Genomic DNA, 23,825 nt, shown 5'->3' on the forward strand with positions numbered 1-23,825 from the left:
ATAAGATTTTATGGAAGGTGGACATCGCACAAGGTCTTTGGGCAAGAACAAGTAGACTATGTATGCAGAACGAGAAGAGAACTTCCTCCTGTAGGTCTTTTACTTGATACAAGGGAGAGATGATCTCTTAGATTAGTGGGAAACATGTCAGCCTAAGAAACGCCCTCTTTCTCAGTTTGTCTTTCTAATTAAAATCTTTACTGGGGCAGGAAAAACAGAAAAATGTTTATGGTTTATAAATTGGATTAGAAAGATATGAGAAGGACCATAAATTGAGATGCAATAATATCTTTAAAATTAAACAAATTTCCTTTTAAAAGAGCATAAAAATAAGTTTAAAAAATAGAAATGGGGGGCCAGCCCAGTGGCGCAAGCAGTTAAGTGCGCACGCTCCACTGCTGCGGCCCAGGGTTCTCCAGTTCGGATCCCGGGCATGCACCGACGCACCACTTGTTAAGCCATGCTGTGGCAGCATTCCATATAAAGTAGAGGAAGATGGGCACGGATGTTAGCTCAGGGCCAGTCTTCCTCAGCAAAAAGAGGAGGATTGGCATTGGATGTTAGCTCAGGGCTGGTCCTCCTCACACACACAAAAAAATAGAAATGGGATATAAAGGATATTTTAGGTAATTTAATTTTTGACATCCATATGGAAAATAACAGGTATATAATGCTTTAAAGAAAGTCCACATGAGATAGTGATCATCATATCATATTGTTATTGGATTTAATAAGTGAGACAATTTCGCAACTGTCCATCAGATTTAGAAGGTAGTTGATTTTCTTGTGGGATCAAGAACTTGTTTCTGATCTCAAATCCAGTCCGTTATAATAATTGGAAGTACAGTAAATACATTCTCATTCTTAGAACCCTGAAACAGACATATAAATCCTCAGAGTTCTAAGCTTCTGGTTCATATGGTGCTTGTAAGAAGCCACAGAGCTGACTTGCATTGCCCCAGGCCTTAATAACAAATGGAAATGTGGGCTAAAAGTGATGGTAAGTTCTGTTATTATTTAAAAAAAAAATGCTGTGTGAAAATTGGTAAGTCAGGGTGAGTCAGATTATACAAGGTAATATTACTGCATGGAAAGTCTGTTCATCTCCAAATGTCAGACATGAAGGTAGGTGAGTACTTTAATACCAGGGTCATACAATAGACTTTTAAAGAATTAAGGCACAGTGACTATGGCAATCTTGATCCAAATATTGTCTTTTGTTTCCTTTTTAGATTATAGTGTATCTGCAAACTCCAAATTAGTTATTGTCACAGCAGGTGCACGGCAGCAGGAGGGAGAAAGTCGCCTCGCCTTAGTCCAACGTAATGTAAATATCATGAAATCAATCATTCCTGCCATAGTCCATCATAGTCCTGACTGTAAGATGCTTATTGTTTCAAATCCAGGTGAGTCTTTTTTCCTCCTCTTAACTGCAGTAAGGATGATCTTTCCATACTATTCCTTTAAAAAAAAAAAAACTTCATTAAGGTAACATTTATGTACAATAAACGTCACCCATTCAAAGTATAAAATACAGTGAGTTTTTTCTAGCCTTATCGAGATACAATTGGCATATAATGTGTAAGTTTAAGGTGTACAACATGATTATTTGATACACTTATAAATTGCAAAATGCTTACCACAGTAGGGTTAGTTAACACCTCCATCACCTCACATAATTACTATTTCTTTTTTGTGATGAGAACATTTAATATTTACTCTCTTAGCAACTTTCAAGTATATAATACAGTATTGTTAACTATACTCACCATGCTGTACATTAGATCCCCAGAATTTGCTCATCTTATATCTGGAAGTTTGCGTCCTTTGAATGACATCTCCCCATTTCCTCCGGCCCCTGGCAACCACCATTCTACTCTCTGTTTCTATGAGTTTGGCTTTTTTGGATTCCACATACAAGTGACATAATACCATATTTGTCTTTCTCTGTCAGACTTATTTCACTTAGCATAATGCCTTTGTCTACTGAGGAAAAATCACTACAATTTAAACAGAAGATATTTATTAGGGCAATTAGAATTGCAATTTGGGAGACACAAATTCAGGCAGAAACCCAAAGTGTGCTCCAAGGAAGACAATGCAAGGGTTTATAAAGGCAAAAGAGAGAAATTACACAGGTTGTTTTGCAAGATTTGTGATTGGTACTGGCAACAACTCTTCTTGGCTACACATGACTGTTTGCTAAGGCCGTCTCTAAGGCAAAAAGCTCTTATCTATGGGAGTAAGCATATTTCTTGAAAGAAGGTCAAGATGGCAATGGTGAAGCACAGTTCAAAATTTACATTTCATCTGGGTAGAGACGTGGTGTGCGTGCATAAGCCCCATTTCCTTAGTGGCCTCCCAGCTCCATTTTAGAAGCCCCGACATAGTCACTCTATTTTGTTATTGCTGTCCACACCTTCAGGGTCCATCCATGTTGTCACATGGAAGGATTTCCTTCTGTCTCGTAGCTGAATATTCCGTTGTATATGTATACACCACATCTTCTTTATCCGTTCATCTGTAGACAGACACTTAGGTTGTTTATGTATCTTGGCTACTGTGAATAATGCTGCAGTGAATATGGGAGTGCAGATATCTCTTTGAGATACTGATTTCATTTCCTTTGGATGTATACCCAGAAGTGGGATTGCTGGACCATATGGTAGTTCTGTTTTTAATTTTTTGAGGAACTTCCATACTGTTTTCTATAGTAGTGGTACCAAGTTACATTCCCACTGACAGTGCACAAGGGTTCTCTTTTTTCCACATCCTCGCCAACATTTGTCCTCTTAATGATGGCCATTCTAACATGTGTGAAGTGATATTTCATTGTGGTTTTAATTTGCATTTCCCTGATGATTAGTGATGTTGAGCATCTTTTCATGTACCTGTTGACCATTTGTATGTCTTCTTCAGAAAAATGTCTGTTCAGTTCTTCTGCCCGTTTTTTAATCAAATTGTTTGGTGTTTTTTGTTTGTTTGTTTGTTTGTTTTTTGTTATTGAGTTGTTTGAGTTCCTTAGATATTTTGGACATTAACCCCTTATCAGATGTTGGATTTGCAAATATTTCCTCCTATTCCATAGGTTGCCTTTTTGTTTTATTGACTGTTTCTTTGCCATGCAGAAGCTTTTTAGTTTGATATAGTCCCACTTATTTATTTTTTCTTTTGTCACCTGTGCTTTTGTGTCATATCCAAAAAATCATTGACCAATGTCAAGGAGGTTTTTCCCTGCTTTCTTCTAGGAGTTTTATGGTTTCAGGTCTTATGTTTAAGGCTTTAATTCATTTTAAGTTAATTTTTGTGAGTGGTGTAAGAGAGCAGTCCAATTTCATTCTTCTGCGTGTGATTATCCAGTTTTCCCCGCACCATTTATTGAAGAGACTATCCTTTCCCCAATGAATATTCTTGGCTCCCTTGTCAAATGTTAGTTGACTATATATGCAATAGTTTATTCCGGGGCTCTCCATTCTGTTTCATTGTCTGCTTTTATGCCAGTACTATACTGTTTTGATTACTATAGCTTTGTAATATAGTTTGAAATTAGGAAATGTGTTGCCTCCAGCTTTGTTCTTCTTTCTCAGGATTGCTTTGGCTATTTGGGATCTTTTGTGGTTCCATATGAATTATAGGACTGTTTTTTCTATTTCTGTGAAGAATGCCATTGGAATTTTGATATCTATAGATGAATTTGGGTAGTATGGACATTTTAACAATATTAATTCTTCCAATCCATGAACATGGGATATCTTTCCATTTATTTGTGTCTTCTTCAATTTCTTCCATCAAAGTGTTATAGTTTTCAGTGCACAGATCTTTTATCTCCTTGGTTAAATTTATTCCTAAGTATTTTATTGCTTTTGATACTTTTGTGAGTGAGATTGTTTTCTTTATTTGTGTTTCAGATATTTTGTTGTTAGTGTATAGAAACTCAACTGGTTTCTGTATGTTGATTTTGTATCCTGCAACTTTACTGAATTCATTGATTAGTTCTAACAGTTTCTTGGTGGGGTCTTCAGGATTTTCTGTAAATAAGATGATATCACCTGCAAACAGAGACAGGTTTACTTCTTCCTTTCCAATTTTGGATACCTTCTAATTATTTTTCCTGGCTAATTGCTCTGGCTAGGACTTCCAGTATTATGTTGAATAGGAGTGGTCAAGGTGGGCACCCTTGTCTTGTTCCTGATCTTAGAGGAAAAGGTTTTAGGTTTTTACCTTTGAGTATGATGTTTGCTGTGGGCTTGTCATATATGGCTTTTATTATGTTGAGGTACATTCCTTCTCCACCCACTTTGTTAAGAGTTTTTTTTTTTTTTTTTTTTTTAAAGATTTTATTTATTTATTTTTCCCCCAAAGCCCCAGTACATAGTTGTCTGTCTTAGCTGCACATCCTTCTAGTTGCTGTATGTGGGACGCGGCCTCAGCATGGCTGGAGGAGTGGTGCCTCGGTGCGCACCCGGGATCCGAACCCGGGCCGCTGGCAGCGGAGCGCACGCACTTAACCCCTAAGCCACGGGGCCGGCCCTTTGTTAAGAGTTTTTATCATGAAAAGACGTTGAATTTTGGCAGTTGCTTTTTCTGCATCTATTGAGATGATCATATAATTTTTGTCTTTCATTCTAGTAATGTGGTGTATCACATTTATTGATTTGCATATATTAAACTATCCTTGCATCCCCCTTTGGTATCAGAGTCATGGTGGCCTCATAAAATGAGTTTGAAAGTGTTCCCTGCTCTTGAGTTCTTTGGAAGATTTTCAGAAGGATTGGCGTTAATTCTTCTTTAAATGTTTGGTAGCAATCACCAGGGAAATCATCTGGTCCTGGGCTTTTCTTTGTTGAGAGATTTTTATTATTGATTCAATCTTGTTACTCATTATTGGTCGGTTCATATATTCTGTTTCTTCATGATTTACTCTTAGTAGGTTTATGTTTCTAGGAATTTGTCCATTTCTTCTAGGTTGTCCAATTTGTTGGCATATTTCCTCTTGTTCATGTACTCTCTTATGACCTTTTGTATTTGTGTGGTATCAGTTGTAAGGTCTCCTCTTTCATTTCTGATTTCATTTACTTGAGTCTTCTCTCTTTTTTCTTAGTTTAGTTAAAGATTTGTCAATTTTGTTTATCTTTTCAAAAAACCAGCTCTTAGTTTCATTGATCTTTTCTATTGTCTTTTTAGTCACTAGTTTATTTCCTCTCTGATCTTTGTTATTTCCTTTCTTCTGCTGACTTTGGGCTTAGTTTGTTCTATTTCTAGTTTCTTTGGGTATAAAGTTAGGTTGTTTATTTGAGACCTTTCTTTTTTTCTTAGTGCAGGCATTTAATGCTATAAACTTCCCTCTAAGAACTGCTTTTGCTTTATCCCATAAGTTTTGGTATGTTGTGTTCCATCATTTGTTTCGTTTGATTTGCCTTTTGATTTCTTCTTTAACCCACTGGTTGTTCAGGAGTGTGTTGTTTAATTTCCATATATTTGTGAATTTTCCAGTTTTCCTCCTGTTACTGATTTCTAGTATATAACATTCTTGTTAGAAAAGATGCCTGGTATGATTTCAGTCTTCCTAAATTTGCTAACTTGTTTTGTGACCTATCACGTGATCTATCCTGGAGAATGTTTTGTGTGCACTTGAGAAGAATGTGTATTCTGCTGCTGTTGGGTGGAATGTTCTGTTAATATTCTGTATATGTCTGTTAGGTCCATTTTGTCTAAAGTATAGTTCAAGTTCAACATTTCCTTATTGGTTTTCTGTCTAGATGATCTATCCATTGTTGAAAGTGGAGGTATTAAAGTACCCTATTATTATTATATAGTTGTCTACTTCTCCCTTAAGATCTGTTAGTATTTGCTTAATATATTTAGGTGCTCTGATGTTGGGTGCATATATATTTATGATTGTTTTATTTTATGGATGAATTGACCTTCTTTATCTCTCGTTACCTTTCTGGGCTTAAAGACTATTTTGTCTGATATAAGTATAGCTACCCCTGCTCTCTTTCTGTTTCCACTTGCAGGGAATATCTTTTAACATCTCTTCATTTCAAACCTATGTGTGTCCTTAAAGCTGAAGTGGGTCTCTTCTAGGCAGCATATAATTGGGTGGTGTTTTCTTAAACCATCCAACCACTCTATGCCTTTTGACTGGAGAATTCAATCCATTTATATTTAGAGTAATTATTGTTAGGTAAGGACTTAGTAATGCCATTTTGTGTGTGTGTGTGTGTGTGTGTGTGTGTGTGAGGAAGATTAGCCCTGAGCTAACATCTGTTGCCAATCCTCCTCTTTTTGCTCAGGAAGATTGGCCCTGGGCTAACATCCATGCCCATCTTCCTCTACTTTATATGTGGGATGCCTGCCACAGCATGGCTTGATAAGTCGTGCATAGGTCCGTGCCCAGGATCCAAACCTATGAACCCTGGGCCGCTGAAGTGGAGCGCACAAACTTAACCACTATGGCACCAGGCTGGCCACCTAATGCCATTGTATTAATTGTTTTCTGGCTATTTTGTAGTTTCCTTGTTCCTTTCTTCCTCTTTTGCTGCCTACCTTTGTAAATTGATGACTGTCCTCAGTGGTATGCTTTGATTGCTTTATCTTTTGTGTTTATACTCTAGGTTTTCACTTTGTAGTTACCATGAGGCATACATAAAACATATTATAGATGTAACCATCTGTATTACACTGATAACAAGTTATCTGCAATCACATACAAAAACTCTATCCTTTTACTCCCCCCTTTTAAGTTTTTTGATGCCATAATTTATTTATTTTTTATTTTAAATTTTTTTGTTGAAGTATAATTGATATATAGTATCATACTAATTTCAGGTGTGCATCATAGTGATTTGATATTTATATACATTATGAAATGATCACCACAATCAGTCTAGTTACCATCTGTCACCATACAAAATTATTACAATGTTATTGACTATATACCCTATGCTGTACCTTACAATCCCTTGACTTATTTATTTTATAACTAGAAGTTTGTATCTCTTAATCCCCTTCACCTGTTTCGCCCACCCCCAACACCCTCTCCTCTGGCAACTACCAGTTTATTTTCTGTATTTATCAGTCTGTTTCTGTTTGTTTGTTCATTTGCTTTGTTTTTTAGATTTGATGTCACAACTTACCTTTTTTTATATTGTGTGTTCATTAACAAATTATTGTGTAGTTATTTTTAATACTTTTGTCCTTTGACTTTTATTAGAGTTAAGTGGTTAGTATACAACCATATTACAGTGTTAGAGTATTCTGAATTCAACTATGTGCTTGGCTTTACCAGTGTATTGTGTATTTTCATGTTACTAATTAGCATCCTTTCATTTCAGCTTGAGGAACTCCTTTCAGCATTTCTTGTAAGGCATATTTAGTGGTGATAAACTCCTTCAGCTTTTGTATATCTGGGAAAAATGTTATCCTTCCTTCTTTTCTGAATGACAACTTTGCTGGATAGAGTTTTCTTCTTTGGCAGTTTTTTCTTTCAGCACTTTGAATTTATCATCCCACTCTCACCTTGCCTGTAAGGTTTCTCTGAGGAGTCCACTGATGGCCTTATGGTAGTTCTCTTGTAAGTTATAAGCTTCTTTTCTCTTGCTTCTTTTAAGATTCTCTCTTTGTCTTTGATTTTTGACAGTTTTGTTATGTGTCTTGGAGAAGATATCTTTCAGTTGAGTTTGTTTGGTGACCTATGAGCTTCATGAACTTGGATATACAAATTTATCCCCAGATTTGAGAATTTCTCAGCCATTATTTCTTTAAATAAGCTTTCTGCCCCCATCTCCCTCTCTTCTGGGTCTCCAATAATGTACAGATTTTTTCTTTTGGTGAAATCCAATAGATCACGTAGGCTGTCTTCACTCTTTTTCATTCTTTTTTCTCTGTTCTCCTCTGACTGGATAATTTCAAATGGCCTGTCTTCTAATTCACAGATTCTTTCTTCTTCTTGATCCATTCTGATGTTGATGCTCTCTATTGCAGTTTTCATTTCTTTCATGGTATTCTTCAGGTCTAGAATTTGTTGGGTTCTTTTGTATGATTTCTATCTCTTTGTTCAATTTCTCATTCTGTTCATGTATAGTTTTCCTGATTTCACTGAATTATCTTTCTGTGTTTTCTTGTAGCTCATTTAGCTTCTTTAAAACAGCCATTTTGAATTCTTTATTGGATAAATCACAGATCTCCATGTCTTTGGGGTTGGTTACTGGCAGATTATTGTGATCCTTTAGTGGTATCATGTTTCCTTGATTTTTCATGTTTCTTGAAGTCTTGTGTTGCTGTCTTTGCATTTGAAGTAGCAGCCACCTCCTCCAGTATTTACCAACTGACTTCAGGAGAGAAATACCTTCTGTCAGCCTTGCTAGTGATTCTGAGGCTTTCTAAGACATTCTCTGTATATGCCTGCTCCATGCTTCTTACTCCCTGTTGTGGCAGAATTCTTAAGCTTGTATGTCTTCTCTCAAACCTCGATGCAGCAGACCAGGTGCTGACAGCCTCCCTTGTGCTTTCTCAAGGACATAGCTAAAGCTTAAGTTTGTGATCTTTCCCTGACCTGCAGCTTTGGACTGGCTTTCTGCCTGTGTTCACTGGCTTTTCGTCAAAGCTAACACTTGTTGCCATTGGGAGTGCACACAGGGAGCCAGCCACAGGGTGTGTGTGTGGGTGGGTGAGGTGCATTGGGTGCTGGGGGTGCCCATGGGTCAGTTGGAGGGATCTGTGGGCAAGGCATCCCCAGCGGCTCATGGGTGGGCTTCCTGATGGAGGGCATAACACAGTTGATAGGATCCACATCCCTTTAATGCTCTCTGAGAGTTCTGCCTGCCACTGTTCCAGGCTCTTCTACCTACCCCCCAAGTCATGCAGCTCAAGGACTTTGTACTCTGGATGGGGTGAGAGAGAAATGGGTTTCTTTGGCAGTGATCTGCACAGCTAGGGAAGCTGGGTGCTTACTCACATACTCTCACTTTCCCCCATGAGAGTAACCATGGACTATGAAGGTCTCTCTTGGCATTGAGCTGTGCTGCCTTGTGGGAGGAGTGATAGAGGTAAAGTCAAACTATTCCTCTTATCATGTCCAGTGCATCCAAATTCATTTTCTTTTTTTTTTGCTCCAATGATATGCTGGAACTTCTCTGCTGGAAACCTGGACTTCCACAAAGGCTGTCTTGTCTGTGGGTGGTTATCTAAGGCATTGTTCTCCAGGAGCTCCTGGACTGCAGCCAAGATGGCCTGGCTCATAGGCCACTGCAGGATCCACAGCTGGGACTTAGGGCTGTATGTCTATTACCTGACGCTGAGGTGGGAGAGGCTCCTCCTGGCTCCCTTGCATATGGTGCTGGATCCCAGAGCTCCCACAAAGACACTTTTGTCCATGGATAGATGCAAAATTGTTGTTGTTAATGCTGGGGGCGGGGCGTGGTGTGTGTTTACGAATGGGGTGTGTCTTATTTGGCCATGTTGTTTACATTACTCCACAGTGAGTTTTGATAGATGTAATCACCCATGAAACCACTGCCATAATCAAGATAAGAACATTTCCATTACCTCTTAAAGTTTTCTTGTGCCCCTTTGCATCCCTCATTCCACCTCTGGCTCCTTTTTCTGGAATTTTATATAAATAAATGATACTGAATGTAGTCTTTCCTGTCTGGCTTCTTTCACCCAGCATGATTATTTTGGGATGCATCCATGTTGTTGGGTGTATCAGTGATTTGTTCCTTTCTATTGATGAAGAGTAATTCTTGGGCTGGCCCGAGGCTTAGCGGTTAAGTGCGTGAGCTCTGCTGCTGGCGGCCCGGGGTTCAGATCCTGGGTGCACACCGACACACCGCTTCTCCGGCCATGCTGAGGCCGTGTCCCACATACAGCAACTAGAAGGATGTGCAACTATGACATACAGCTATCTACTGGGGCTTTGGGGGAAAAAAAAAAAGGGTAATTCTTTTGTTTATACATTTTAAATACTCTTTTGTTTATCTATTGTTGATAGATATTTAGGTTATTTCCAGTTTTTGGCTATTATGAATAAAGCTGCTGTAAACATTTGTAAACAAGTGTTTGCGTGGATGTATGTCATTATTTCTCTGGGTAAATACCTGAGAGTAAAAGAGATGGGTTATATGGTAGGTATATGTTTAACTCTATTAGAAACTGCCAAACAATTTTTCAAAGTGATCATTCCATTTTACAATCTTATCAGCACTGTAAGAGTTCTGGTTGTTCCACATTCTTGCCAACATTTGATATCGTTAGTTTTGTTATTTTTAAACATTCCAATATCATTATGGTTTAATTTGTATTCCCTTGATGATCAAAGATGTTGAGTAACCTTCCATGTGTTCATTGGCTATTAGTATATTTTCTTGTGTGAAGGGTCTATTCAAATCTTTTGCCCATATTTTAAAATTAGATCGTTTGTCCTTTAGTTATTGAATTGCAAGAGTTCTTTATATATACTGAATACAAGTCCCTTTGTCAGATATAAGTATTGCATATAGTTTCTCTCAATCTATGGCTTGCCTTTTTGTGTTCTTAATGGTAACTTTCAAAGAGTAAAGTTTTTAATTTTGGTGAAGTCTAGTTTATCAATTTCTTATTTATATTTTATGCTCTTTTGAGTCCTAGCTAAGAAACCTTTGCCTATCCTAAGTCTAAAGATTTTCTCCTATGTTATCTTCTATAAGTTTGATAGTTTTATCTTTTATATTTAGGACTATGATTCATTTCATATTAATTTAGTGTTTGATGTGAGTATTGATGTTCATTTTTTCAATAGAGATATCCAGTTGTTGTAGCAACATTTGTTGAAAATACTTTTTTCCCATTTGATTGCTTTGACAACTTTGTTGAAAATTATCATGTAGGGAAGGGAACTCTCATACACTGGTGGTGGGAGTGCACACTGGTGCAGCCACTATGGAAAACAGTACGGGGATTCCTCAAAAAATTAAGGATAGAACTAGCATATGATCCAGCTATTCCACTGCTGGGCATTTATCCAAAGAACTTGAAAACACCAGTGCATAAAGATACATGCACCCCTGTGTTCATTGCAGCGTTATTCACAATAGCCAAGACTTGGAAGCAACCTAAGTGCCCATGAAGGGACGAATGGATAAAGAAGATGTGGTATATATACACAATGGAATACTACTCAGCCATAAGAAACGATGAAATCCAGCCATTTGTGACAACATGGATGGACATTGAGGGTATTTTTTTTTTAAAGATTTTATCTATTTATTTATTTTCCCCCCAAAGCCCCAGTAGATAGTTGTATGTCATAGCTGCACATCCTTCTAGTTGCTGTATGTGGGACGCGGCCTCAGCATGCTCGGAGAAGCGGTGCGTTGGTACGCGCCGGGGATCCGAACCCCGGGCCGCCGGCAGCGGAGCGTGTGCACTTAACCGCTAAGCCACGGGGCCGGCCCAGACATTGAGGGTATTATGCAAAGTGAAATAAGTCAGAGGGAGAAGGTCAAATACCCTATGATCTCACTCATTAAGTAGTAGATAATAACAACAACAAACAAACACATAGAGACAGAGATTGGATTGGTGGTTACCAGAGGGGAAGAAGGGAGGGAGGAGGGGGAAAGGGATAATTCGGCACATGTTATGTGGTGATGGGTTGTAATTAGTATTTGGGTGGTGAACATGATGTAATCTACACAGAAATAGAAGTATAATGATGTACACCTGAAATTTATACAATGTTATAAACCAATGTTACTGCAATAAACAAAAACTTTTAAAAAAAAGAAAATTATCATGTATATCAAATATCAAATATCATGTGAGTCTATCTCTGGATTGTCTGTTTTTTCCATTAATCTCCATAAATATTGTTTTATTACCACACTATCTTCATTACACTAAATCTTTAAATCAGTTAGTGTAAATTCTCCTTGTTCTACTTTTCTGATATTACTTTGGATATTATGTGTTGTTTGCATTTCTGCGTAAATTTTAGAATTAGTTTGTCAATTTCTATACAAACACATGCTGGAATGTTAATTGGCGTTGTGTTAGATCTATACATAAATTTGGAGAGTTTGATATCTTAACATTATTGAGTCTTCTAATCTATGAATATTGCATATCTCTATTTAGCTCTTCTTTATTTTCTTTTAGCAATGATTTATAGTTTTCAGGGTATAGGTCTTGCACAAATTTTGTTAAATTATCCCTAAATATTTCATGTTTTTGATGCTATTATAAAAGGAGTTGTTCTTTACATTTCATTTTCCAATTTTTTATTGCTAGTATATAGAAATACTATTGGTTTTTATGTATTGACCTTGTATCTTGAAACATTGTTAAATTCACTGATTAAATCTAGTAATTCTCTTTATTTATTTATTTAAAGATTTTATTTATTTATTTTTTCCCCCAAAGCCCCAGTACATAGTTGTATGTCATAGCTACACATCCTTCATGTGGGATGTGGCCTCAGCATGGCCGGACAAGCGGAGTGTCGGTGCACGCCCGGGATCCGAACCGGGGCCGCCAGCAGTGGAACATGTGCATTTAACCGCTAAGCCACGGGGCCGGCCCCTAGTAATTCTCTTTAAATTCTTAGGATATTCTCTGCACATTATTATGTCATCTGCAAACACAGTCTTACTAGTTTTTTTTTTCTGTGAGGAAGATCGGCCCTGAGCTAACATCTGCCAATCCTCCTCTTTTTTTTTTTTTCTGCTGAGGAAGACTGGCCCTGGGCTAACGTCCATGCCCATCTTCCTCTACTTTATATGGGACGCTGCCACAGCATGGCTTGACAAGCGGTGCGTCGGTGCGCACCCAGGATCTGAACCGGTGAACCCTGGGCCACCACCGCGGAGCATGCGCACTTAACCACTTGCACCACCGGGCCGGCTCCCGGTCTTACTAGTTTTAATCCTTCCCTTCCAATTTGAAGACCTTCTTTTTTTTTTTTTTGAGGAAGATCGGCCCTGAGCTAACATCTGCCAATCCTCCTCTTTTTTTTTTTTGCTGAGGAAGACTGGCCCTGGGCTAACATCCATGCCCATCTTCCTCCACTTTGTATGAGATGCCGCCACAGCATGGCTTGCCAAGTGGTGCGTCAGTGCACGCCTGGGATCCGAACTGGAGAACCCCGGGCCGCTGCAGCGGAGTCCGCGCACTTAACCGCTTGCGCCACCGGGCCGGCCCCCCAGTCTTACTAGTCTTAATTCTTCCTTTCCAATTTGAAGACCTTCTTATTTTCTTGCCTCATTTCACTGTAGGACCTCCAGTACAATAGCGAATATAGGTAGTGACCAGAGACAAATCTGCATGACCCTGGAGGCCTATTTCCTCCCTCCTCTTGGTAGCTTAACAGAGAGCTGGATCAGCTGAACTGAGCCAGCCTGTGGAGAGACAGCAAGGCCTTAAGCTGCTATCAGCATTCCTGGCATACAGGGTTGTTTTTAGGGCCCTGGGTATGTAGACCTTGGCCTTGGCAATGCGTTCTCCTTACCATTGTTCCTAGACCCAGCTATTCCTTGATAAATTTGTTACTTAAGGAAACTAACAGTTCCCTTCCCCCTCTAAAGCTAACATATAGATATGTAACATAGTGTGTGTGTGGGGGGCTCATTCTTGCTCTTTGAGGAGTTTCAAGAGAATATCCAGCTTGCCAGCCAAGGGAGGCTCCTCTGCACTTGGGCATTTTGTATACAGAAGATCTGTGCCTAACCTATTCTGTGGAATAATTAGGGTTCAGTGTACAGAGTACGGTTCCCTACTTCTCTGCTTCTAAGATTTTCTCCAATAAATGCTTTAGCTATACTCTCTGGTATTAGTTACAGGTGTTGAGAGTGGACATACTTGCCTAGTTCCTTATCTTATGGACAAAGCATTCAGTCTTTCATCATTATGATGTTTAATGTGAGTTTTTCATGAAATTCCCTTCTCTTCATAGTTGCAGATAGTTTTATTTTTTTAATCATAAATGAGTGTTGAATTTTATCAAATGCTTTTTTCTGCATCTATTGACCCTTTGTTATATAATGTCTTTCTTTGTCTCTACTAATAATTTTTGAGTTAAAGTCTATTTTTTTATTGTGGCAAAATACACATAACATAAAATTTACCATTTTAACCACTTTAAAGTGTATAATTCAGTGGCATTAAGTACATTTGATTTTGTGCAACCCCTACCACTGTCTAGTGCCCAGACTTTTTCATCATCCCAAGTGGAAACCCTGTACCCATTAAGCAGTCACTTTCCATTCCCCCCATCCATCTCCTGGCAAACACTAATTTGCTTTCTGTGTCTGGATTTGCCTATTCTGATTTTTTAATATAAATGAGACGTACAATGTGTGTCCTTTTGTCTCTGGCTTCTTTCACTTAATAATATTTTCAAGGTTCATCCATGTTGCAGCATGCATCAGTACTTCATTCCTTTTTATGACTGAATAATATTCCGCTGTACAGATATACCACATTTTGTTTAGCCATTCATCAGTTGATGGACATTTGAGTTGTTTCTACTTTTGGGCTATTGTGAATAGTGCTGCTGTGAACATTCATGTACAAATTTTTGTTTGAACCCCCGTTTTCAGTTCTTTTGGGTATATACCTAGGAGTAGAAATGTTGGGTCATATGGTAATTCTATCTTTAATTAGTGTGTAATTGCCAAACTGTTTTCCATAGTGGCTGTACTATTTTACATTCCCATCAGCAATGTATAAATGTTCCAGTTCTCCATATCCCCACCAACACTTGTTATGTTCTATATTTTTAAATTTTAGCTATCCTAGTGGATGTGAAGTGTTAGCTCATTGTGGTTTCGATTTGCATTTCCCTACTGCCTAATTATGTTGAACATCTTTTCAATGCCTGTTGGCCATTTGTATATCTCCATTGGAGATACATCTGTTAAAGTTCTTTGCTCATTTTTAAACTAGGTTGTTTGTCTTTTGGTTGTTAAGTAATAAGATTTTTTTATATATTCTGGATACAAGACTCTTATCAGATGCATAATTTACAAATATATTCTCCCATTCTGTGGGTTGTCTTTTCCCTCTCTTGATAGTGTACTTTGAGGCACAAAAATGTTTAATTTTGATATTCAATTTATCTAGTTTTCTTTTTATTACTTATGCTTTTGCTGTCATACCTAAGAAATCATTGCCAAATCTAAGGTCATGAAGATTTATCCCTATGTTTCTAGCTCTTATATTTAGGTTTTTGATCCATTTTGAATTAGCTTTGTACATAGTGTGAGGTAAGGGTCAAGCTTCATTCTTTTGCATGTGGATATCCAGTTGTCCCAACAATATTTGTTGAGGAGATTATTCTTTCCCCACGGAATGGTCTTAGCACCCTTGTCTAAAGTAAATTGACCATAGATGAGTGGGTTTATTTCTGGACTCTCAATTCAATTTCATTAATTGATATGTCTTTCCTTATGCCAGTATAATACTGTTTTGATTACTGTACCTCTGTAGTAAGTTTTGAAATCAGGAAGTATGAGTCCTTTAGCTTTGCTCTTCTTTTTCAAGATTGTTTTCACTATTCAGGGCCCCTTGTGATTTCATATGCATTTTTTTCATTTCTGTAAAAAAGGCCTTTGGAATTTTGATAGGGATTGAATGGAATCTGTCAATTGCTTTGGGGAGTATTATCATCTTAACAATAGTAATTTTCCCAATCCATGAACATGGGGTGTGTTTCCATTATTTATGTCTTCTTTAATTTTTTTCCAGCAGTGTTTTGTAGTTTTCAGTGCACAAGTTTTGCACTTGCTTGATTAAATTTATTCCTAAATATTTTATTATTTTTGATTCTACCGTAAATTGAATTTTTTTCTTATTTTCCTTTTTGGATTGTTCATTGCTAGAATATAGAAATACAACTGATTTTCAAGTGTTGATATTATATCCTGCAACTTTACTGAATTAATGTATAAGCTCTAATAGATTTTTGTGTGTGTTTGTGGATTCTTTAGAATTTTCTATATATAGGATCACATCATCTGCAAATAGAGATAGTTTTACTTCTTTCTTTCCAATTTGGATGCGTTTTATTTCTTTTTCTTGCCTAATTGCAAGTGACTCACTTTAGATTTAAAGACACAAATAAGTTGAAAGTAAAAGGATGGAAAAAGATGTTTCATATAAACAGGAACCAGGAGAGAGCTGGAGTGGCTTTACTGATATCAGAGAAATTATACTTTAACACAAAAATTGTTACTAGAGACAAAGAAGAATATTATATAATGATAAAAGGATTAATAGGTGCAGAAAAAGCATTCAGCAAAATTCAACACCCAATAATGATTTTAAAAAAGAATCTCTCAGTAAACTATGAACAGAAGGAAATTTCTTCAACCTGGTAAAAGATATTTTTGAAAAACCCACAGCTAGCATTATACTCAATGGTGAAAGACTGAGTGGTTTCTCCCCTAAGATCAGAAATAAGACAAGGATGCCTGCTTTCACCACTTCTATTCAACATCATGCTGGAAGTCCTCGCCAGAGTAATTGATCAAAAATTTACCAAATACTTTAAATCAACTATTTTAATTATTTTTGAAGAGCTAAAGCAAATCATATCTAAAGAACTAAAGGAAATATGAGACTGATGTCTCACCAAATAGTGAATGTTAATAAATAGAAATTATAAAACCGAACTAAATAGAAATTCTCAAATTGAAATGTGAACTGAAATGAAAATTCACTAAAGGGGCTCAGTATCAGATTGAGAAGGCAGAAGAAAGAATCAGTGGACGTGACGATGGGTTAGTTGTTCAGTGTCTAGGCTTCCTCATGGACAGTTTATATTGATTACTTTTTTCCTTTGTATGGTTCATATTTCCTTGTTTTGTTTCATGCCTTGTAATTTTTTGTTGAAAATTGTACATTAAAAAAATTATAATATGGGGGCCGGCCTGGAGGCATAGTGGTTAAGTTTGCATGCTCTGCTTCGGTGGCCCGGGGTTCGCAGGTTCAGATCCCGGGTGCGGACCTATGCACTGCTTATCAAGCCATGCTGTGGCAGGCATCCCACATATAAAGTAGAGGAAGGTGGACACGGATGTTAGCCCAGGGCCAGTCTTCCTCTGCAAAAAGAGGAGGATTGGCAACAGATGTTAGCTCAGGGCTAATCCTCCTCACCAAAAAAAAAAAAAAAATTATAATATGAAAACTCTGTAAATCGAATTCTCTCCTCCCACAGTTTGTTTTTATTGATGCTTATTGTAGTTGTTTGTTTCATGACTTTTATGAACTGATTCTATAAGTCTGTATTCTTTGTTATATGTGGCCGCAGAAGTCTTTTTTCCACTTGTTTAGTGGTCAGCTAATAAATGGACAGAATTTTCCTTAACTGTTTGGAACCAAAAAATATCTCCCAGTCTTTGTTAGAGAGCTTTGCGTGCATGTTGGGGCATGCCTTCAGCGCTCAGCCAAGTGGTTTACAACTGTGCCTTCGCCTTCACTTCCTGCTTTCACAGAGCCTCAAGGTCAGACAGAGCTAAAGCTTAGGATTTTCTGATGTTTTTCCTGAGCATGCACACACCTGTATACAGCCCTGGGCATACATGTGGGCTTATTCTAAGTGGGAGATGCTGATAGCTTAGATGAGGCTGTGGTGATGGACAGGAAAAATGTAGATGATATTAAGGAGGTAGAATTAACTGACTGATTAAATATACAGATAGGCACATACATTATCTCAAAAGAGATTTTTTTTGTTTTAAAATTATAATAATGAATAATTTAACCATTTTACAACCTGTGTGAGAGATTATCCATGTTTCTTTGTTGATTTGCTTCACTTTGAACTCTGTAATGAATCTGTATTTGACTCTAAGATAATTGATCTATCTTTCAGGAAAGCAAATTATAAAAGGAAGTTACTATGAATTTTTTCTAACAAAAAATTGTTCTTCCTAGTGGATGTTTTGACATATGTGGTCTGGAAGCTAAGTGGCTTACCTGCCACTCGTGTCATTGGAAGCGGTTGTAATCTAGATTCTGCTCGTTTCCGTTACCTAATTGGAGAGAAGTTGGGTGTCCATCCCACAAGCTGCCATGGTTGGATTATTGGAGAACATGGTGATTCTAGTGGTAAGTGTAAACCTATTATCATTATGTAATCACACTTCTTATCTCTAATAATACTTATTTTCTTTGAAGTCTACTTTTTCTGATACTAATATAGCTGCACAACTTTTATTGGTATTTCCTTCGTGTATCTATCTTTTTCTGTTTCTTTACTTTCAGTCTTTTGCATCATTGATTTAGCTTCCTCTCATAAAATAGTGCATAGGCGGTATAGCTGTTTTAAAAGTCAATGAATATTTCTCTTATCTGGAGCACTTTCATTTAGTGTGATTTTTGAAATAGCATTATTATTAAGATATATTTCACATACCATAAAATTGACTCATTTAAAGTTTATAATTCACTGGTTTTTTAGTATATTCACAGAATTGTGCAACCATCACTACAATCTAATTATAGAACATTTTCATCACCCTAAAAAGAAACTCCCACTCCTGCACTCACCCCCATCTCGGCCCCAGGCAACCACTAATCTACTTTCTGACTCTAGAGATTTGTTTATTCCAGACTTTTCATATAAATAAAATTATATAATATGTGACTTATGCTATTACGTAGACCACACCAACTTTTTTCTTTTCTGAGCTTAAACGTTTAATCTCTGCTACGCAATTAGAACTTTATATTTCTTACAGTGTTCTCTAATTGTGTCATATGTGTAAATCTTCTTTCCGTAATGGCAATAAACTCATTGAGAATAGGGACCATTTGTTTATTCATTCAATCATTTGTTTATTCAAAACATTTAACCAGCCCTTCCCTCTACTTTATACTTCAAGGGTCATAGTGTAATAAATACTTTTTTTTTTTTGTGAGGAAAATCAGCCCTGAGCTAACATCCGTGCTAATCCTCCTCTTTTTGCTGAGGAAGACCGGCCCTGAGCTAACATCTATTGCCAATCCTCCTCCTTTTTTTTTCCCCCCCAAAGCCCCAGTAGATAGTTGTATGTCGTAGTTGCACATCCTTCTAGTTGCTGTATGTGGGACTCGGCCTCAGCATGGCCGGAGAAGCGGTGCGTCGGTGCGCACCCGGGATCCAACCCTGGGCTGCCAGTAGTGGAGTGCGCGCACTTAACCGCTAAGCCACGGGGCTGGCCCATAATAAATACTTTTGATTTGACTTGGTGTTCTGCCACACACCTGCCTGGGTGAGCAGGGCGGGATAGGTTGCGTAGAGACCAAAGAAAAGGCCTGGAGACAGCGAATGAGACACATGGGTTTATTGGGAGTTACTTACAGGGAAGGTCCAGTGGTGGCTGGCTGGACAGGAAATGTGCTCCTGCAACCACCCCCTGAGAGAAGCTTGCTTAAGTAGGCAGAGGAACAAAGGCTGCATGCTTCCCAAGGGGGATTGTCCCTGTATGACCTGCATTCAAAGGACCAGAGCACGCCCCACCCCGCCCAGAGGGCCTCTGTGTTCTCTCAGACCGTAAGCGTCTCTGTGCCAACTCTCTCACAAGAAAACAGCTGATTTAGCCCAGCCCAGGACTGTTATCATCATGAGTGCTGGATTGTAGCGCAGACAAGGAACCTCAAGGACAATGGCTCTTAAAGGGCACGCAGGCTAGTGCCCCTACACTTGGACAAATACTTCTTTGACCGGTGCCTTAATTTGACTGTTGACTTGTGTTATTGCCTTAACTCAGCTCTTCCTCCTGAAAGTCATTACAAATAATTTTCCCAGGTGTTTTAATTTTTTTTTGAGGAAGATCGGCCCTGAGCTAACATCTGCCAACCCTCCTCTTTTTCTTTTGCTGAGGAAGACTGGCTGTGGGCTAACATCCATGCCCATCTTCCTCCACTTTATATGGGACGCTGCCACAGCATGGCTTGCCAAGCGGTACGTTGGTGCACGCCCGGGGTCCGAACCGGTGAACCCCGGGCCACCACAGCGGAGTGTGCGCACTTAACCGTTTGCGCCACCGGGCCAGCCCCCCAGATGTTTTAATTTTTTATATTAATATTCAATGATTTTATTTTTTAAAAATCAGTATATTCTGATTAATTTGAATATATTTAGTATTCCATTTAGTGAGCCTTTCTTTTGTTTCTTTTCTCTTCTTCTGCTTTCTATTGTATCAATTAAATTTTCTTTAATTTCCTCCACTACTTTGAATTATACACTCACTTTGTAAGTAGTTACCTATAAATTTTAACATTCATACTTGACCTCAAAATAATTACTGTCTTTATTCTTCTTTGTGACAATACAAAGACCTTACAATGCTTTACATTTGATCACCCTCTTTCTGTAATATATGTAATGATTAACTACTTTTCTGGTTTCGTCCTTTTTTTTTTTTTTTTAAATGTTATTGATATAGACGTTTTTAAAAATTTATTTATTTATTTATTTTCCCCCCAAAGCCCCAGTAGATAGTTGTATGTCATGGTTGCACATCCTTCTAGTTGCTGTATGTGGGACACGGCCTTAGCATGGCCAGAGAAGCGGTGCGTCGGTGCACGGCCGGGATTCGAACCCGGGCCGCCAGCATCAGAGCGCACGCACTTAACCGCTAAGCCACAGGGCTGGCCCTCATCCTGTTTTTATATCCCCCTAACTAGTTACAATTATTATTTGAGTAGTCAATACCTATTTCCATTTATGTATGTGTTTGCCAGTTTTATTGTTTATCTTTATTTCCTGCTTCTAACTCCTTTTTCTGGATTCACTTCTTTCTCCCTGAAGTTTATCCTCTTGGTATTGTTTGTGTGAAAGTGTTTTAGTTTTACCCCATTCTTGAATGACAGTTTAACTGCATAAGAGATTCTAGATGGACAATTATTGCCTCCTCTTCTCTGTTGAGAAGTATGGTATTAATTTGTTGTTCTTTTCCCTCTTTGCTGATAATAGTTTATCTTTTCTTATCAATCCTTTTCTTTGTGGATTCTGTATTTGTATCTTGCTTTAAAATACCTTCTATACCTCACAATTACAAATACATTCTACTACTTATTTTTCTAATACTTTATAATTTTAGTTTTTACATTTCTCTCTTTTGTCCATTTGAAACTTATTTTTTTTATGTGATATAAGGTAGTAACCTAATTTTATTTTTAAAAAACCCCACTGATCTGAAACAACTAATGCAGTACTGGGAAGAAGAGTTCATCCTGAGATATATTTCTTTTAGTGCCCTTATGGAGTGGGGTGAATGTTGCTGGTGTTGCTCTGAAGACTCTAGACCCTAAATTAGGAACTGATTCAGAAAAGGACCAGTGGAAAAATATCCATAGACAAGTTGTTGAAAGGTAACAGTACTCATTCAATTTTGTAATGCCTTAGTAATCAGTCTTAAGAACAGATTGAACAGACAAGAAGTACATAGTTGAGCTTTGCTTTTTGTGAGATAAATAACTCTAACCTTCTGAAAATCCCCAAATTCAGACTTATATTATGCACAGCTTTCTTTGGGGGGCATTTTTCAAAAAGAAAATGTGCTTATCATTTCATAAGAATGCATACGTAATTGAAGGCAATATAGCATAGTGATTATGAGTGTGGACTTTGGAACTAGGTTACCCAGGTGTGACATCTGGCTTCACCATTTATTAGTGGTGCAATATTGGGAAATTATTTAAAATATCAAAAGCTCAGTTTCTTTATCTTTAAAATGGAGATAATAATAGAGCCTACCTTACAGGGCTATTATGAAGAGTAATGAGGTAGTACATGTAAAATGCTTAGAACAGTACCACGGACTTACTAAGTATTCATCAAATGAAGCGTGCAGGTGATCAGATGTTCACTTATAAATGAAGTGTCTGACTCTGTATACCTCAGCCCTGACAACACGCATGATTCTCCTTCCTGCTTTTGCGAAGTTACATATTAGTATCAGTTATAGAACTTAGAAATCACTTTTGGATATTCAAAACTGGAATATTAAATCTATAAAAGCTGCAAGTCTATGTATATTTATGATACCAACCCTACAAAAATGTATAAGAATTAGGGAAGAGACTAAATAGGCACACAATATAACAAAAAAGTGATTATGCATGAGTTTTTATTCTCTAAATGCCTTTTGGTTTAAAAAAATAAATTATTTTGTTTTCTGATCATAAAAGCGCATGACCACTTTAATGGGTGCAGAGTTTCAGTTTGGGAAGATGAAAAAGTTCTGGAGAAGATAGTGGTAATAGTTGTACTTAATACCATTGAACTGTATGCTTAAAAATGGTTAAAATGGCAAATTTTGCCACAATTATAAAAAATAAATAAAAATTAAAAAGTACGTGGTTACTAATAGTGGTCTGAAGTGCAGACTGTCAAACTAACAGGACATCACAGACCTTAACTGAGCAATAAGTTTATCTAGCACAGTGAAAGGATACTGGACAGTATTAGCATTTTCTGTGGGAGGACTGCAAATGCTCAGGTGTAGCTTCCAGGCCCCATCACTGCGTGGGCACACTCAGGTGAAGGGATGAGGGCAGACTACCCCAGCACGGGAAAGCTGCTGCCTGTGTTTCCCAGCAGTTTTTTAATACAGTTCTTGTCACGTAGCCCTTCGGATCTGCATGCTTGCTCCCTGTCTTCTAGCCCTGGTGCAATGCACAAATCAAGGGTTACGTAGTATACAATGCTGATAACCTAGTTCTGTTATGGTTCATATTCCACATTTATCTTAACTAATTTTTGTATTCATTTTCTTTTTTCCAAATTTTGATTTGTGATAAAATACACATAACATAAAATTTACCATCTTAGCCATTTTTAAGTGTATAGTTCAATGGTATTAAAACCATTCATAATGTTGTATAACCATCATCAACATCCATTTAGTAACTCTTTTCATCTTGTAAAACTGAAACTCTATATCCATGAAACAATCCCTCATTGTTTCCTGCTGAATAATATTCCATTGTATGTATATACCACATATTGCTTATCTAGTCATCTGTTGATGGACACTTGGGTTGCTTGCGTGTTTTAGCTATGGTGAATAATGCTGCTGTGAACATGAGTATACAGATAATCTCTTCAAGACTCTGCTTTCAATAATTTGGGTATATACCCAGAAGTGGAATTGCTGGACCATATGGTAATTTTGTTTTTACTTTTTGGAGAAACCATCATACTCTTTTTCACAGCAGCTATACCATTTTACATTCCCACCAACAGTGCACAAGGGTTCCAATTTCTCCAAATCGTTGCCAAGCGCTTGTTATTTTGTTTGATAGTAGCCATCCTCGTGGGTGTGAGATCGAAATCTCATTGCAGTTTTTTTTTTTTTGTGAGGAAGATTGACCCTGCGCTAACATCTGTGCCCATCTTCCTCTGTTTTCTATATGGGATGCCGCCACAGCATGGCTTGATGAGCGGTGCGTAGGTCTGTACCCGGGATCTGAACCTGCAAACCCTGGGGCTGTCAAAGCGGAGTGCTGGAACTCAACCACTACGCCACCAGGCTGGCCCCTCTTGTTGTAGTTTTGATTTGTATTTCCTTGAGGATTAGTGATGTTGAGCATCTTGTCATGTGCTTATTGGCCATTTGTACATCTTCTTTGGAGAAATGTCTATTACAGTCTTTTGCCCATTTTTTAATTGGGTTGTTTTGTTGTTGAGTTTTAAGAGTTCTCTATATATTCTGGATATTAATTCCATATCAGGTATATGATTTACAAATATTTTCTCCCATTCTGTGGGTTACCTTTTTACTCTGTTGATAATATCTTTTGATGCACAAAATTTTAAAATTTTCATGAAGTCCAGTTTGTCTGCTTTTTTCTTTTCT

At 37.7% G+C, this 23,825-nt stretch overlaps 1 protein-coding gene across 1 annotated transcript in view; it reads left to right on the top strand.

The window, feature by feature from the left end:
- LOC131408932 (L-lactate dehydrogenase C chain) overlaps nt 1-23,449 on the top strand; it is a 34,900-nt gene extending 11,451 nt beyond the window's left edge. The window contains exons 4-7 of the mRNA XM_058546116.1: nt 1,233-1,406; nt 17,914-18,087; nt 21,219-21,336; nt 23,025-23,449. Of these exons, the coding sequence (XP_058402099.1) occupies nt 1,233-1,406; nt 17,914-18,087; nt 21,219-21,336; nt 23,025-23,037 (479 nt within the window). The 3' untranslated portion in view covers nt 23,038-23,449. The remainder of the gene's footprint in view (nt 1-1,232; nt 1,407-17,913; nt 18,088-21,218; nt 21,337-23,024) is intronic.
- Nucleotides 23,450-23,825: the final 376 nt, after the last annotated feature.

This window comes from Diceros bicornis, chromosome 7, assembly GCF_020826845.1.
Source record: "Diceros bicornis minor isolate mBicDic1 chromosome 7, mDicBic1.mat.cur, whole genome shotgun sequence".
Classification (NCBI taxonomy): Eukaryota; Metazoa; Chordata; class Mammalia; order Perissodactyla; family Rhinocerotidae; genus Diceros; species Diceros bicornis.